The 13,209-nt window shown below is 53.5% G+C and overlaps 1 protein-coding gene across 3 annotated transcripts; it reads left to right on the plus strand.

The window, feature by feature from the left end:
* Window positions 1-611: 611 nt before the first annotated feature.
* C4H4orf54 (chromosome 4 C4orf54 homolog) lies at window positions 612-13,209 on the plus strand. 3 transcript variants are annotated; one of them, XR_010998184.1, is made up of 3 exons: window positions 612-5,142; window positions 9,523-9,645; window positions 10,981-13,209. XR_010998184.1 is itself a non-coding variant. In XM_068187503.1 (2 exons), the coding sequence occupies exon 1, from the start codon at window positions 694-696 to the stop codon at window positions 5,131-5,133; it is 4,440 nt and encodes a 1,479-aa protein (XP_068043604.1). In that variant the 5' UTR covers window positions 612-693; the 3' UTR covers window positions 5,134-5,142; window positions 9,523-13,209. The 3 variants fall into 3 exon arrangements, 1 of the variants encoding a protein (XP_068043604.1); XR_010998185.1 differs by having other exon boundaries at window positions 11,773-13,209; XM_068187503.1 differs by having other exon boundaries at window positions 9,523-13,209.

The raw sequence follows: 13,209 nt of genomic DNA on the forward strand, positions 1-13,209 counted from the left end.
CCAGGCTGCCATCCATAGGGTGTCCCCTATGCAACCACACATCCTGCAAATGGGGACACGGGGTGCAGGGGGATAGTTTAGGGAAAAAAATAGCTGTTTAGCCACTGCTGCGTGTAGAACGAGGGTGCATTTGCTGTTGACACGCTGCGCGCTCAGCCGGTGCCCTGGAAGTTGTCTCCTGCAGCCGGTGCCGCCGGCTCCCCGGGGAGCTGGGCAGTGGCAGCATCTTTGTAGGCATGGACATCTCTCCTCTTCCAAGGGGTGTCCGGGCGCCTTTATTCCGGCAAACACAGACGTTTAAAATAGGATTTCAGCCGGCCTAAGCGACGCCGGCTCTATGTATAGTCCACGCCTGGGGCCGTCCGAGCGAAGACCATCTCGGAAAACCCGCAGGACGTGGGCCCGTCCTGGGATGTGCAGGACCAGCTCCCCCGCGGCGGCCGGACTGGCTGTCCTGTGCCGCGGAGGGCTGCGGGGGGAGCTGAGCCCGGCCCGACCCCTCCGCCCCCCGGCGGCCATGCCCGCCCGGGCCGGGAGCCGGCGCGCCGGGCGGAGGAGGGGACGAGAGAGGAGGGGAGGGGAGGGCAAGAAGGGGAGGGGAGGGCAGGGCGTGGGCGGCCGCTGCCCCCCCGTCCCCGCGGGCACGTGCCTGCCCGCCCCCGCGGGCCACTGCCGCGCCCCGACGGCCCCGGCATGGACGCGCCCGGCCAGCGGCCCGCCAGCCCCCGCGCCGTCCCGGAGGGCGCGGCGGCGGAGCGGGACCCGAGCACAAGCCCGAGCTCGAACCCTGGCCCGCAGGCGACCATCCAGGAGAAGGAGGAGACGGCGTACGTGGAGATCCGCGTCTCGCCGCAGGGGCCGGAGGAGAGCCGCCAGAAGCCCGAACTGGCCCCGGCCAGCGGCGCGGAGGGTGCGTCCGGTCCCGCACCGGACAGCGGAGCCGGGGGGACCGGGGATGGCGACTCGGCGAGCGGCGGACCCCCGGGGGAGGAAGCGGGGCCAGCATCCTTGGACCACGGGCGGGATCGCCCTCCTTCCCCGGCGGCGGCGGAATGCGGCGCTGACACCGGCCCCGGCTCCGTGGAAGCGGCGGGGAGCGGCGGGACGCCGGAGGCGGGGGGCTGCCCGGAGTCCTCCTCCTCCTCCTGCCCTTCGCCCGTGACCAAGGCAGACGACTTTCCCGCAATGGGCGACCCTGTGTCGACGGAGGGCAAAACCTCCTCGTCGTCCTTCGGCTACGAAAGCGAAGTGGAGGATGAGGTCGCGGGGCGCAAGGCGACTCCCCCCGGCGCCCCCCCGGGCACCCCTCCCGGCGGCGGCCGCGACGAGGCGCACTATATCAGCACGCAGGAGATCCAGCTCAGCGAGGTGGACCACGACATGGACTTCGACGCGGGGCTGGCCGCCCGCTGGGACTTCGAGGATAACAACGTGATCTACTCCTTCGTTGACTACGCCTCCTTCGGGAGCGACGAGACCCCGGGGGACACGCTGACGGAGGAGGAGGAGAATAGCTGCTACCTTAGCACGACCACCAGTGACCCCAACAACCAGACGGACAGCATCGACAACACCAGCAGCACCGAGATCGTCAGCCTTACCTCCGAACACGACACCTCCGGCGGGGACAAGCGCGCCAGCTCGGGGGAAAGCCGGTCCAAGCAGCCCGGCCGCCCCGGCGGGAGTCCGGGCGCCCAGCTTCTCCTATCAATCAAAGCCGCTTCCCGGGCTATAAATGAGTCTAGCAACGTGCACGGAAAGCAAAACACTGTTTACGCTGCCAAGCATGAAGGCGACATGAGTCTCCGTGTCGCCGCGGCTCCCGACCGCAGCGCGAGTTTAAAACAGGATGCGGTCCGCGACCACGCGAAAAAGTTCATCGCGGTGCCCGCGCGGCTGCAGACGCGGTGCGGGGCCGCCAGGGCAGGGGAGCACTCGAGCGGCGCCTCCAGCGCCGTCAGCGAGCTGGACGATGCCGACAAAGAGGTGCGAAACCTTACGGCCAGGGCTTTCCGCAGCCTGGCGTACCCCTATTTCGACACCCTGCGCCCCGGCTCCCGCGCCTCCTCCGCCTCCCTGTCCGACAATGCCCTGGGCATCAACCGCTGGTCCACCTACCTGGACCTCAAGTGCGGCAGTCTGGGGCCGAGAGCCGAGCCCAGCCTGCTGCGCTCCGGCCGCTCGCAGACCAAAGCCCTCGAGTTCGTGGTCAGCAAGCTCGACGGGGAGATCGCCCATGTCGAAACGCCGCGGCGGCTGCGGGCGGGCTCCCGGGTGGTGACCCTGCTGGACCTCGGCGATGCCGCCGAGGCCGGGGAGCCGCCGGCGGCGGAGGGCGGCGGGAAGGGGTCCAGCAAGAAGTCCAGGTTCGCCTCCAGCCTCCTCAAAAACGTCATCTCCAAGAAGATGCAGCTGGAGCACGAGTTCAAGATGGAGCGGGGCGAGATCACCGACACCTCCTACACCGGGCCGGGCGCGGGCCGGGAGCCTGAGCCCACCGGCAGCAGCGCCGGCCGGGAGCGACATCGGGAGGGTGGCGTGCAGCGGCAGAACTCCCGGCACTCGGAGGGCGGCTCGGACTGCACCGCGGCGCCGGCGGAGGATGCGGGCGAGGGCGGCGGGGGCCGCTCTCCGGCCTCCAAGGCGTCGACGCCCCGCGAGGGGAACCGCAGCCTGGACCGGGCGCTGTCGGAGGAGCTGTGCGAGGTGAAGCGCAGCGCCTCGGAGGCCATTAAGGCCACCTTCCTCCGCAGCCAGAACAGCGCCTTCAGGTCCTGGAAGGAGCGGGAGGCGGAAAGGAAGGAGGAGAGGGCGCCCGTCGGTAAGCTGAAACTCTCTCCCAAGCACGACTGGCGAGCCGACCTGGGTGAGATCTCTGCCGGCAAGTCCACCAAGATGTCCCGCCTGTTCGTCCCCGCCATTCAACACACGCCTCGGGAGAAGGAACCCGGCAAGAGGGCGACCAAGTGCTCCGCCGCGGCCGCCGCCGTGTCCTCGGCCGCCGCCGGCGCCGCCGCCACCTCGCCCCCCGCCGCCAAGCCCAAAGCCCCCGAGATCAAGATCAGCCTGGGCAGCCTGCAGCAGCCCCGGGACGCCGCTTTCAGCATCGCCCAGCTGCTGACGCCGCAGATCGCAGGCCGACCGCCGGAGGAGGGCAGGGGACAGCCGCTCAAGCCTCTCAAACCCGGCGACGGCCCCGACAAAGTGCCACAGTTCCTGGTGCGCGACGTGAGGGACAGCAAGTACAGAGCCCAGGGCACCCTCCACCAGGTGCGGGACGTGCGGAAGCTCATCAAAAGCTCCTACAGCGCTGACTCGGGAGATAACAGCAGCGACAAGGGCAGCGGCACCTCCGAGCAAGGCGGCCCGGAGCAGAAGCCCCAGCAGCAGCAGCTGGTCATCGCCGGTGTTCCCCGGTCGCTCTCCCCCGTGGTCATCACCTGCCAGGCGGTCGGCCACACCGGCACCAAGCCCACCGAGGCGGGGACCAAGGCGGCGGGCAGGGCGCCCGCCTGCCCCCCGGAGGGCACCGTGCTGGTGCACCGCACCTCGGGCAGGCTGCCAGTGGCCACCATCGCCCCCAACAAGAGCGATGCTCGCCAGCCGGCCGTGCTCAAGATCGTTTCCAAATCCTCCGCGCCCTGGCGGCACCAGCCGCCGCAGCCGCCGCCCCCCGAGAGGGGCCGGGCACCGGAGGAGGACCCACGGGAGGAAAGCAAGGCAGCGCCGGTGCAGAACGCGCTGGAGAAGTTGACGGCGGCGGTGCGGAGCATGGAGGAGCTCTACAGCTTCAACAAGCGCGAGTGGAAGCGGAAGAGCGACCCTCTGCCCATCACCGACAGCCACGTTCTCTCCCTTATCGCCAGCCAGGAGCGGGGCGCCGGGTCCCGACCCGCCGGCGCTGCCGCTCCGCCCCCGCCGCCGCCGGCGGACAAGGCGGAGGAGCCGTCGGGCAAGGGGCCGAGCAGCGAGCGGCTGCCCCGCCGCCCCTCTAACAGCACCGCCGACAAGGTCTCGGCCAAGGCGGCCGCCTTCGAGAGCCTGGCCCGGCAGCGGCAGCGCGGCCCGCCGGCGCCTCGCGCCGAGCCCTCCGCCGCCCCCCGCGCCCTCCTCACGCTCCGCGGGGCGGGCGGAGCCGCAGCCCCCGCGCCGGCCAAGCTCCCCTCCGAGGGCGGCCTGCGGGGCCCGGCACCACCGCGCTCCCCTCGGCTGCCCGCGGGCGGCGGCGGCGGCGATGCCGAGCGCGGCCCCGACTGCGGGAACTATCTGTCCCTGCCGCTGAAGGCGGCCACCGAGCCCGGCTCCCCCCCGTCCGCGGGGGCGACGGAGAGCGGCGGCGTCCGCCCCAGCCCGGTGTCGGCGTCAGCGGCGGCGGCGGCGCTGTGCAGCCTGCAGCCCTTCGGCACGGCCAAGCCCCCCGGCAGCCCCAGACCGCCACCCGGACCCCCGCCCGCCGAGGAGCCCCCCGCCGCCGCCCCGCCGCCCGCCGAGGGTCCGCCCGCCGCCCTGTACCGCCCGCCGCTGCCCTTCGCCGCCCTGCCCGGCGCCGCGCCGCCGCTGCTCTGCTTCTCGCCCTCCGTGCCCGCCGCGGCCACAGCGACAGAGCCCTTCCCGCAGACGCAGCGCAAGGTGCTGCTGGACGTGAGCACCGGGCAGTACTACCTGGTGGACACGCCTGTGCAGCAGCCCCTCAAGCGGCGCCTCTTCGACCCCGAGACCGGGCAGTACGTGGAGGTGCCGGTGTCCCAGCAGCCGGCCGTGGCTCCCGTCCCGCTGCCTCTCTCGCCCCTTGCCCTCAATGCCGGTGCCTACGGCGCCACGTACATGCTCTACCCCGGGCTCCTGCCCGCCGCCACCGTGCTGCCCGCCGGCGCCCTGCAGCGCCCGCTGTCCCACTCGGGCAGCGATGGCAGTGCCCCGGCGGAGCCTGGCAGCCCCGCCGCGCCAGAGGCAGCTTTTGCCGAGAGCCCCTACTACGTGGCTACCAGCAAGGGCCCGCCGCCGCCGCCGCGGCACGGGGCAGCCGAGGCGAAGCCGGTCATCAGCATCACAGCGCCGGCCACCGGCCCTCGGATCGTCGCGCCGCCCTCCTTCGACGGCACCACCATGCGCTTTGTGGTGGAGCACCGGTGAAGAGCGCGGGTGAGTGGGTGCTGCCCGTCGGGCACGGCAGTCACCGGTGATGGGTCAGGGCAGAGCGGGTTAATGGCCAAATGACAGCAGCGCCACAGCTTCTCCTCAGGGGAGAGAGGGTCCACGGAGGGGCCCTCACCAGGGTGTAAAATATAGAAAGGTTAGGCGCACCCCTTGGTGCAGTTCAGTAGTCATTGGAACTTCTTTTTTTGGCAGTTTCAGAGAAGCACACCATAGCCACTTGTCTTGCAACCTGTATTTGTGCAACCCCATGGCTGGGACACCTCCCATTGCTCCCGGGGATGGCAGTGTGGTTGGGCATCTCTGGATCCATCATCTGGACCCATCTTGCAAGCCATGAAAGATCCCCTTCACCTTGGCATCACATCCTCCTCTTGTCTCACCTCTCACCTCTTCCTCCCAAGGGGAGGTGAGCACCTCTCTCTTTCCCCTATATCTGTTTCTCCCCAACCTCATGAAGAGTGGGAGAGGAGTCTAATGGAAGCAAACCCTTATTTTGGGTCCTTTTTGTTAGTGGGGTGAGGGAGCAGGATGCATGGAGCAGTCCCAGGAGTGCTCTCCTGCAGCCATGGGGCTGCTGGCAGGGGCAGAGGTGCCCGCAGCTGCCTGTGCTGCAGGAGGGCTCCCCGGGGCACTGCTGCAAAGCACAGTTTTACACAGCGACTCTGAGCTTGTAGTGCCAGAGTCGTGACAGTGTCCAGCTACCTGGGGCTGTAACCCAGGGCCAGCCTCCAAATTCAGGGATGTGCATGCAGGGACTCTGAGTACCTGTCCTGGAGCGAGGAGGAGGGCACAGGACTGGGCACACTGAAACCAGTGTGGTGCAGTATGTCCTGTGCAAAATAATCAAGGAATGATGACATTTCATTTTAAAAGACCTGAAATATTACAGAAGTGCCCTCAGGACTGGTGTCACTGCTCCTTCTGCCTCTTGCATTAGAATGCGTGGCTCATCTTTATCATGTGCAGTATTAGGTAGAACTGCCAAATCTTCCATGGCTTACCAGGAATTCACAGAGCTGTTTTTTTGGTGTCTATAAAAAGACAAAGAGTGGAAGAGTTGCAACAGCCAGAAGTTTGGGTTTGTCACCAGTTTGTGCTGAGCTTTGTCCAGTTGCATGCTTGAGGGTAAATTTTGTCTTCCAGTACTTGGGTTATTTATTTTGCTTGAATATTTTTTTTTAGTTTGCATCATCTACTACATAGAAGGTTATTTATTGAATGAAACCTTATCAATGTGATTTATACACTTTGATTTATATTTCTCTGCTTGTAATTATTTTATCTTAAAAGTTCCATTATTTTATCCTGGCTGTGGATGAAGTTGTTTTCATTGGCCCCTATGGGTCACTCAGGACAGGCAACATGCCAGTTTAACTTGAGCTCTGCTGTGCTACTTGAGTTCATCTTGCCACTAGAGTCAGAGAACCTAGATGAAATGGGAAAAATTAGTTCATTATTTTCCATTTGGTCTGGAGGCTGAATTGATATGGCTAGCAGAAGGAATTTGTTAGATTTCAGATAAGACTTGACGTTTTTGAAAAGGTGGGGTATATAGTAGATGCATTTGTAACAGCAGCTATTTAAATGAAAATGTCCAGCTTTTCTTGTGTCATTTTCACTCTTTAAAAGTGAAAAGCATCATATTTCCTGGTGTGCCCTGCCCCTCAGTTCCCAAAGGGTTATCCTGTTATCATGTTGGTGAGGCAAATGATGCTGTCACCAAATTGCTCTTTCTCACTGGTGAAGTTAAAACAGCAGCCCTGCTTTGTTGTACTGTGTCAGAGCTCTACCACTGCAGAACTGTGTGAAAGCTGCCCCAGAAGACTGGTGGTGCTTACTCAGTACAGAAGGTCATTCAGCAGAGTGCAGACTTGAGTTTCATTTTACCATGCTTTCAATCTTTGATCATGTCAAGGCATTTGTTGTCTAATACAGACAGGGGTGCCCCCTCTGGGCTGTCTCAGACCTGCTGAGGGAGGTGTCCTGCTGCAGGACAATGGATGCACTTTTTTCCCTTGACCTGTTCTGACTGTCTTAAAACATATAATTTTAACTGCATGCTGCAGGATGTGTTTAACTTTTCATTAGACTTTGATTATTCCTGTATCTTGTCTCTCAGTAGAAAATTAGGTATATGCCACAGGGGAATCACATCTGTAGCTTTCTTTTTCCTGTTATTTTCATTCACCTACATAACTTTCATGTCCCTGTGGATAATTTTTTCCTCTTCTCTCTTTTGATGTCTACTTTTGTTTTCCAGTATTTTTCTCTATCTTTTGTCATTCCATTCCTAATGAAAAGTTTTTGTTTGCTCAGTGTGGTGTTTTCCCCCTAACACTGTGGTGTTTTTCCCCAAGAACAGCAGTATAATTTCACATGAATCTAAGGGTGAACTGTTGTTAACTTTTTTAATTCCAGTTACTTGCTTTCACACCAGACCAGGGTGTCTTGATTGCAGCAATGCTGTGCAGATGCTAAAATGGATTCAAAACCAGCCAAATTTCATCCTTTGAGTGTAAGAGTTGAATAAAGTACTGTCCTTTCAGGTCCCTTTTTTTTAACTAGGAAAAATGAGCTGGATGAATGCTCTTTCCCTCCACTCCTGAATTCCTTTCTGCACTGCACATATTCTCTTCTTCCTTTCTTTGCTCTATTTCTTTCACATCTTCATTCACAAACTGTATCACTGTGTCAAGGACTGCTCCATCTTGGTCTCTGTCACCTGTGGGAGGTCAGTCCGTGTGTCTTGAAGGTTTGGTAATGATGTGATGCCCGTGGTGGATTGACACCAAATCCTCTGCACATCAGCTGTCAGAGTTCCAACATCTTCTGCTCTTCCAGCACTTCCCTTTGTATCTGGTGCGCTTTTCTGCATAATCATTGGGATAAAATGGATCCCATCAATTTATGTTCTGACAAAATCCAAGCTACCATTTCTGAACTATTCTTAAGTTTTTGATATGCAGAAAATAGTGGAAAATATGTGCATAATTCTGAGTGGTATCTTAAGGTTGCTCCTCTCTCTCGTCTTCTTCACTCACTGTAAATGGGGAGCTTTAGCAACATCATCCTTGCCTGCTGCGCTTCTTCCTTGATGCTAATTTTCAGTTCAAATAAACTTGCATCCAAGCCTAAACAGAACTGACCTGTAAGAGAGTGAACTGGCTGACAGGAGCTCATTCCCAGTATGACTGAATGAAAATGTGTTTTTAACTTTTGTATCTATTCCCATGTTTTAATCTCTGGAGTTGCTGCCTCATGTTAGGTAAATAAATGAGAAAAGAACAGGTAGCAAAGTAGAAAGCAACTGTAGTAAATTGTACTGCCAATATTAGAAGGATATTTTTAATTCTTCTGTTTGAACCATGAGCATAGACACCTTACAGGCACAGGAATACATATACAAATATACTTATCAGTTGTGTTTTCTTCCTAACTGCTATCACATAATCTATGCTTTCCATTAAAAATTAATTTTGTGTGGATAGTATATAGAAATGATTTCAAATCCTCAAAAATTGGTATTTTTACACTTTGAATTGTTCCCTATTCAGCGGGATGTATGTTCCACATTACTAAGTCAAGAAGTCAACTTACAGTGTAATATGCAGTATATAGGACTTACTTATGCTGCTGTCTTTGATGAGAATTTAGTGAAGAATTTATCCAGTTTTAGTGGGAAATACTGGAGTATTCCAAGAACAAAACAGGCTCTAACATTTGATCTAGTAAATCAGTCTACAAATGGAAATAAGCATGTCCTTGTGTACAAAACTGTGGCTACTTAGGAAACATTTCAATAGTGCTGAGCCCTGGTACCAATAAAAGTTCATGGTGGCCTTAATGACTCCTTCTGCCCAGGATGATTTCCTGAGCCCGTATTTAAGTATTAAGTGCACAAATCTTAGAGCACAGGGGTATGGGTTGTTTCCATGTTCCTGATGTATTCCATGCTGGATCCTGTGTTGGTAAGGAAAGTGCCCAGGTCTTTAACTGAGCAGATGGATCACTTAAATCCCACACAGGTCACATTGCCCTCTTTCCATCTATGTCCATGGGCTTCCCCAGGACCAGTCTGCTGGGAGCTGTGGGGTTGTAAGGCACGGCACGTTCCACACCTTGAGCAGCAAGGATGGGTTCTGCTCAAAACACCAGGGCTGCCCAACAACTGACTCGGTTTGAAAACCTGGATGCCCTTGGCTCATTGTTGGTGGTAGCTTAGGAAATGAGGAGCAAGAGTAGTGTGATGACAAAGGAGGTATTTATGCGCTTCTCTAGAGGAGTAAAGATTGTTCAGATTGTTGTGGCAGCTATCTAACAATCTATATTAATGGTGCTTTTCTGGTTTTGTTTGTTTTTCCACAGGGATAAAGAAGAAGAAATATGCTTCTTTAATTTGAAATACACTTGGTAACTCTTCAACATTAATCCTAAAAACTGCTTCTACAGTTTTCTCAATTTTTTTGCTTCATCATACAAAACAAGCATGTAAGTTTCTTGTTTTCTCCTAAGTGCCCCCATGCTTTGGAGTATGCCTACATTTAATTATGTGAGCAACACTAAATTACTGCATTAGTTTGTGCAAAGTTCTTTTTGTGCTGAAGCCAATCTGCAGGCTTTAGTCATTGCCTCTGTGCTGGTAGCTAATGGTAGCGATGCCACTACAGCTGTTTGTAAAATGCAGGGTGTAAACGCAGCAGTGTTTCAGTGTGGATCACCACACAGCTTCATTCAGGTCCCTGGAATGTGTTGTGATGATCCAGTGCAGCCCTGCAGCTCTTCAGAAATTAAATAAGGCCTTCAGCTCTCTCCTATTGCAGTAAATGAGGGTCTTCCATAGAGGTTTTAGTCACAATTTGCAATCAGATGGGTTTTTGTACTCTCTACTTCTCACTTGGAATTGCAAATGAAGAGAGCTGTAATGTTAAATTTATCTTTGGTGTTTATTTTTTGCCATGGTTCAAAACAAACTGTGTAAATATCAGAAAACACATTGGATTGCTTTAATTTTTTGTTTGGTCCTCTGTACTGTGTTGAATATCACAAGTTGCCTTAATTAGGACAGCATTTAAATACTGGGAAACCAGAAAATGAATGTAATATTTTAAAATCCTGGTTCTAATGAGAGAACAGCATTTATTTTCCTTTAAGACTGCAGACTATTCTTCCTTAAATTGCAACATTGTTGAAAACATAATCCTAGTCACTTCCCTGTGAGATTAATTTTTAAATGTTACAGCCTCAGTACTATGCAGTTGTTTCTTTAGCTGTTTGACAGGTTTATCTGAGGGCTACAATTACAATTTGCTAAGAAAATATTTACCTTTTGAACAAAAAAAAATGCAATAAGATTACTGACAGTGCAGTGATTTATATGTCCAACTCTACTCAAACTGATTGTTTCATTACCAGCAACTAGTTTGTCTCAGCAAAAGAGAATTGTTTATTATGACAGTAAAACTAAAATTCAATAGTCTGTTCCTTGCCCAAAATTTTGGTTAAGTGAAGCACTTTGGGAAGTAAATAAATGTAAGACCAAACCTAAATTATATAAAGCTTTGTTGAGGTAACAGACTAGAATTTTTAAGTCTAAATGCAAACCCCAAAAGTCTTCATTTAAGCATTTGCCCACAGGCAGGATTTTTCTCCACCTGTTCTCAAGGCTTTCTGCAGCTAGGAAAGTTTCAGTGTTTCCCATTTTTAAAATAAGCCCCGGGTTTTCATTTTCCTGAGTAACTCAACTCACAAGGTACAGAAAAGTCAGGTTGAACTGTCTTTAACCATGTGTGAGATTGTATTTCAATGCAATTTATTTGTTTACAGGCACAAATTGTAATTGCCCTCAGGATGAAATGCACTACAAGTGTGCAGAAGCGAGTGATTTCTCATGTATCTTCTCACTCATTTTCTTCATTGTGGAAATCCAGTGAATATTCTAACCCTTTTTAAAAAGCTTGGTGTGCCCAGCTAGAGCACTGATTGTGTAAGGCTAATCTCTGTGCTCTTCAGCTGTACAGTCTGCATTACAAGCTTTAACTTCCCTCTGGGATTTGGGCTGACTGCCTCTTAAAGGAGATGAATGCTTCTCCACCTTGCTCATGACTGATAGGTCCGTAGGTGCTGTGATTAGAGTATCAGTGTTAAACAGAACAGTACTTGGGACTGCAGGACAGTGCAGGTACCAGAATAGAAGGTTCCCTGTGACATACACGTGTGCAGGACGTTCAGTATAATACTAGCATCCCTGTTCCACAATATTCCTGTCCTACCTTTTGCTATATCGGTGCTCAGAGCGGAGTTTCACGTTGCAGTTTACAAGATATAGGTTTGCACACACAACCTCAGGTTTACAGTTTCACCCGGTGTACTTGAAAGGAAAAAATAAATGCATAGAAAACAACTGCCCAGGATTTCAACTTGTATTTCTTGGAGGTAAATTTTGCAGGGGTTTTTTTTTTTCACTGCCTGTGGAAATGAAAGGAATGAAATGAGGGAATACCAACAGCTATTTATTTTCTCAGGGGAGTTTACTTCAGTGGAATGTGTCAATCCTAATGTCAAACAGTGTTTACTTGATTTTGTCTATTACTAAAAAGTCTTCTTGTTTGTATCAAGGGGTCAGTTTTGCAAGGTGCTTCGCTTTGCTAACCCAGCAAAGTCTTCACATGCATCTCCAACTTCAGATATTTAAGCAGAATCCTGGGGATTCCAGTGGAAGGATTTATTTCCTTCACCCATCTATGCAAAGCTTTGCTGAACTCATCCCAGAGTGCTGAATGCCTTGCAGACCTGAGCACCAGGTTCTTCACTTTACAGAACCCGATCTCTGGGCTTGAGTCAAGCCGGATCCAGCAGATAATGCCACAAAAGGTCACCAGAAAAAAACTCTGGTAATATGGTGCTCCTCCATGTATACCCAGTGGTGAATTTCTCCAGTGGATGGGGTGATGTGTAACCACATATCTTGGATTAGAGTCAAGCCCTCCATGTCAGGGCTCACAAGCTGCTAGTATTATATGTTTCACGGTGCAGTCATAGTATGTTACAGCTGAAATTCACCCCATGTGCAAAGCGGGGCAAAATCCTGTGCATCACTCAAGTTCCCCCCCAGCCCTGCTGTCAGGGTTTGAGGGCTGCACCAGCCAACTGCCCATGCATTTTAGGTCAGGATCCAATTAAAAGTTTGAGTGGGACTGGAGTGATGCACCAGAATATTGTTCTGGTCTTTTGCAACAGGGTTGGTTTCACTCAGTATCAAATTTAGCCCTTGGTGAATCAACTGGTGAATGATTTGAAATGTATTTATGGGTTGTATGGGGTGGTTTTCCCCCTTGTCTGTATTCAATGCTACCTTTATTCTTTAGTGTTGATGGCCAAAGTGTCATTCCTTATGCTTACATATTGCCATTAACTTGTGGCTACCTGAGAACACATACTTCAAAAATGCTTGTGCTTTTTTTCACCTATTTCTTTTTTTTTTTTATTTCTTCTTTCCCCCCCCCCCCCACCCCTTTCTTTTTCTTTTCATTTTTAAAAGGGTGGGTTAGTTATTGGTGTAAAGATATTTAAAAGTGCAAATATGAAGTAAGGATAATGATTGTTAAGAGGATGTGGGTGATACGTCTGATGAGAGAGGCGTGGGCTGTAAGGCAAAGGGGAAAACGCCGTGAACGCATCCTGTTGATGACTGTTGCCTGTGGAGGAAGAATTAAGAAACAGAAGATGTATAACTGGAGAGGAACGGACTCTCTGAGCTGCTCCCAATGGAGACAACACTGTGGCAAGGGTGTAGCTGAAACCCAGTGATCCCACTGCAGGGTGCCATGGGCCTGGGATTGAAGGATGAGAGTCGCTCTGGGAATTGCACAGTGGGAACACTTCAAAGCATCACAGCCACGTGAGAACAGAGTGTCTGAAACTGCCAAGTACCAACGTTTGTAACTGAATGAGTTGGCATTTGTATTATGTTGGGGTTTGTTTTGTTTTTGTTTTTTCTCTTGAATGTCATGATAAATAAAATGTATTTTTCAGTAAAAGACACACTGCAAGTAA

The sequence above is a fragment of the Anomalospiza imberbis genome, chromosome 4 (assembly GCF_031753505.1).
Source record: "Anomalospiza imberbis isolate Cuckoo-Finch-1a 21T00152 chromosome 4, ASM3175350v1, whole genome shotgun sequence".
NCBI classification, from domain to species: domain Eukaryota; kingdom Metazoa; phylum Chordata; class Aves; order Passeriformes; family Viduidae; genus Anomalospiza; species Anomalospiza imberbis.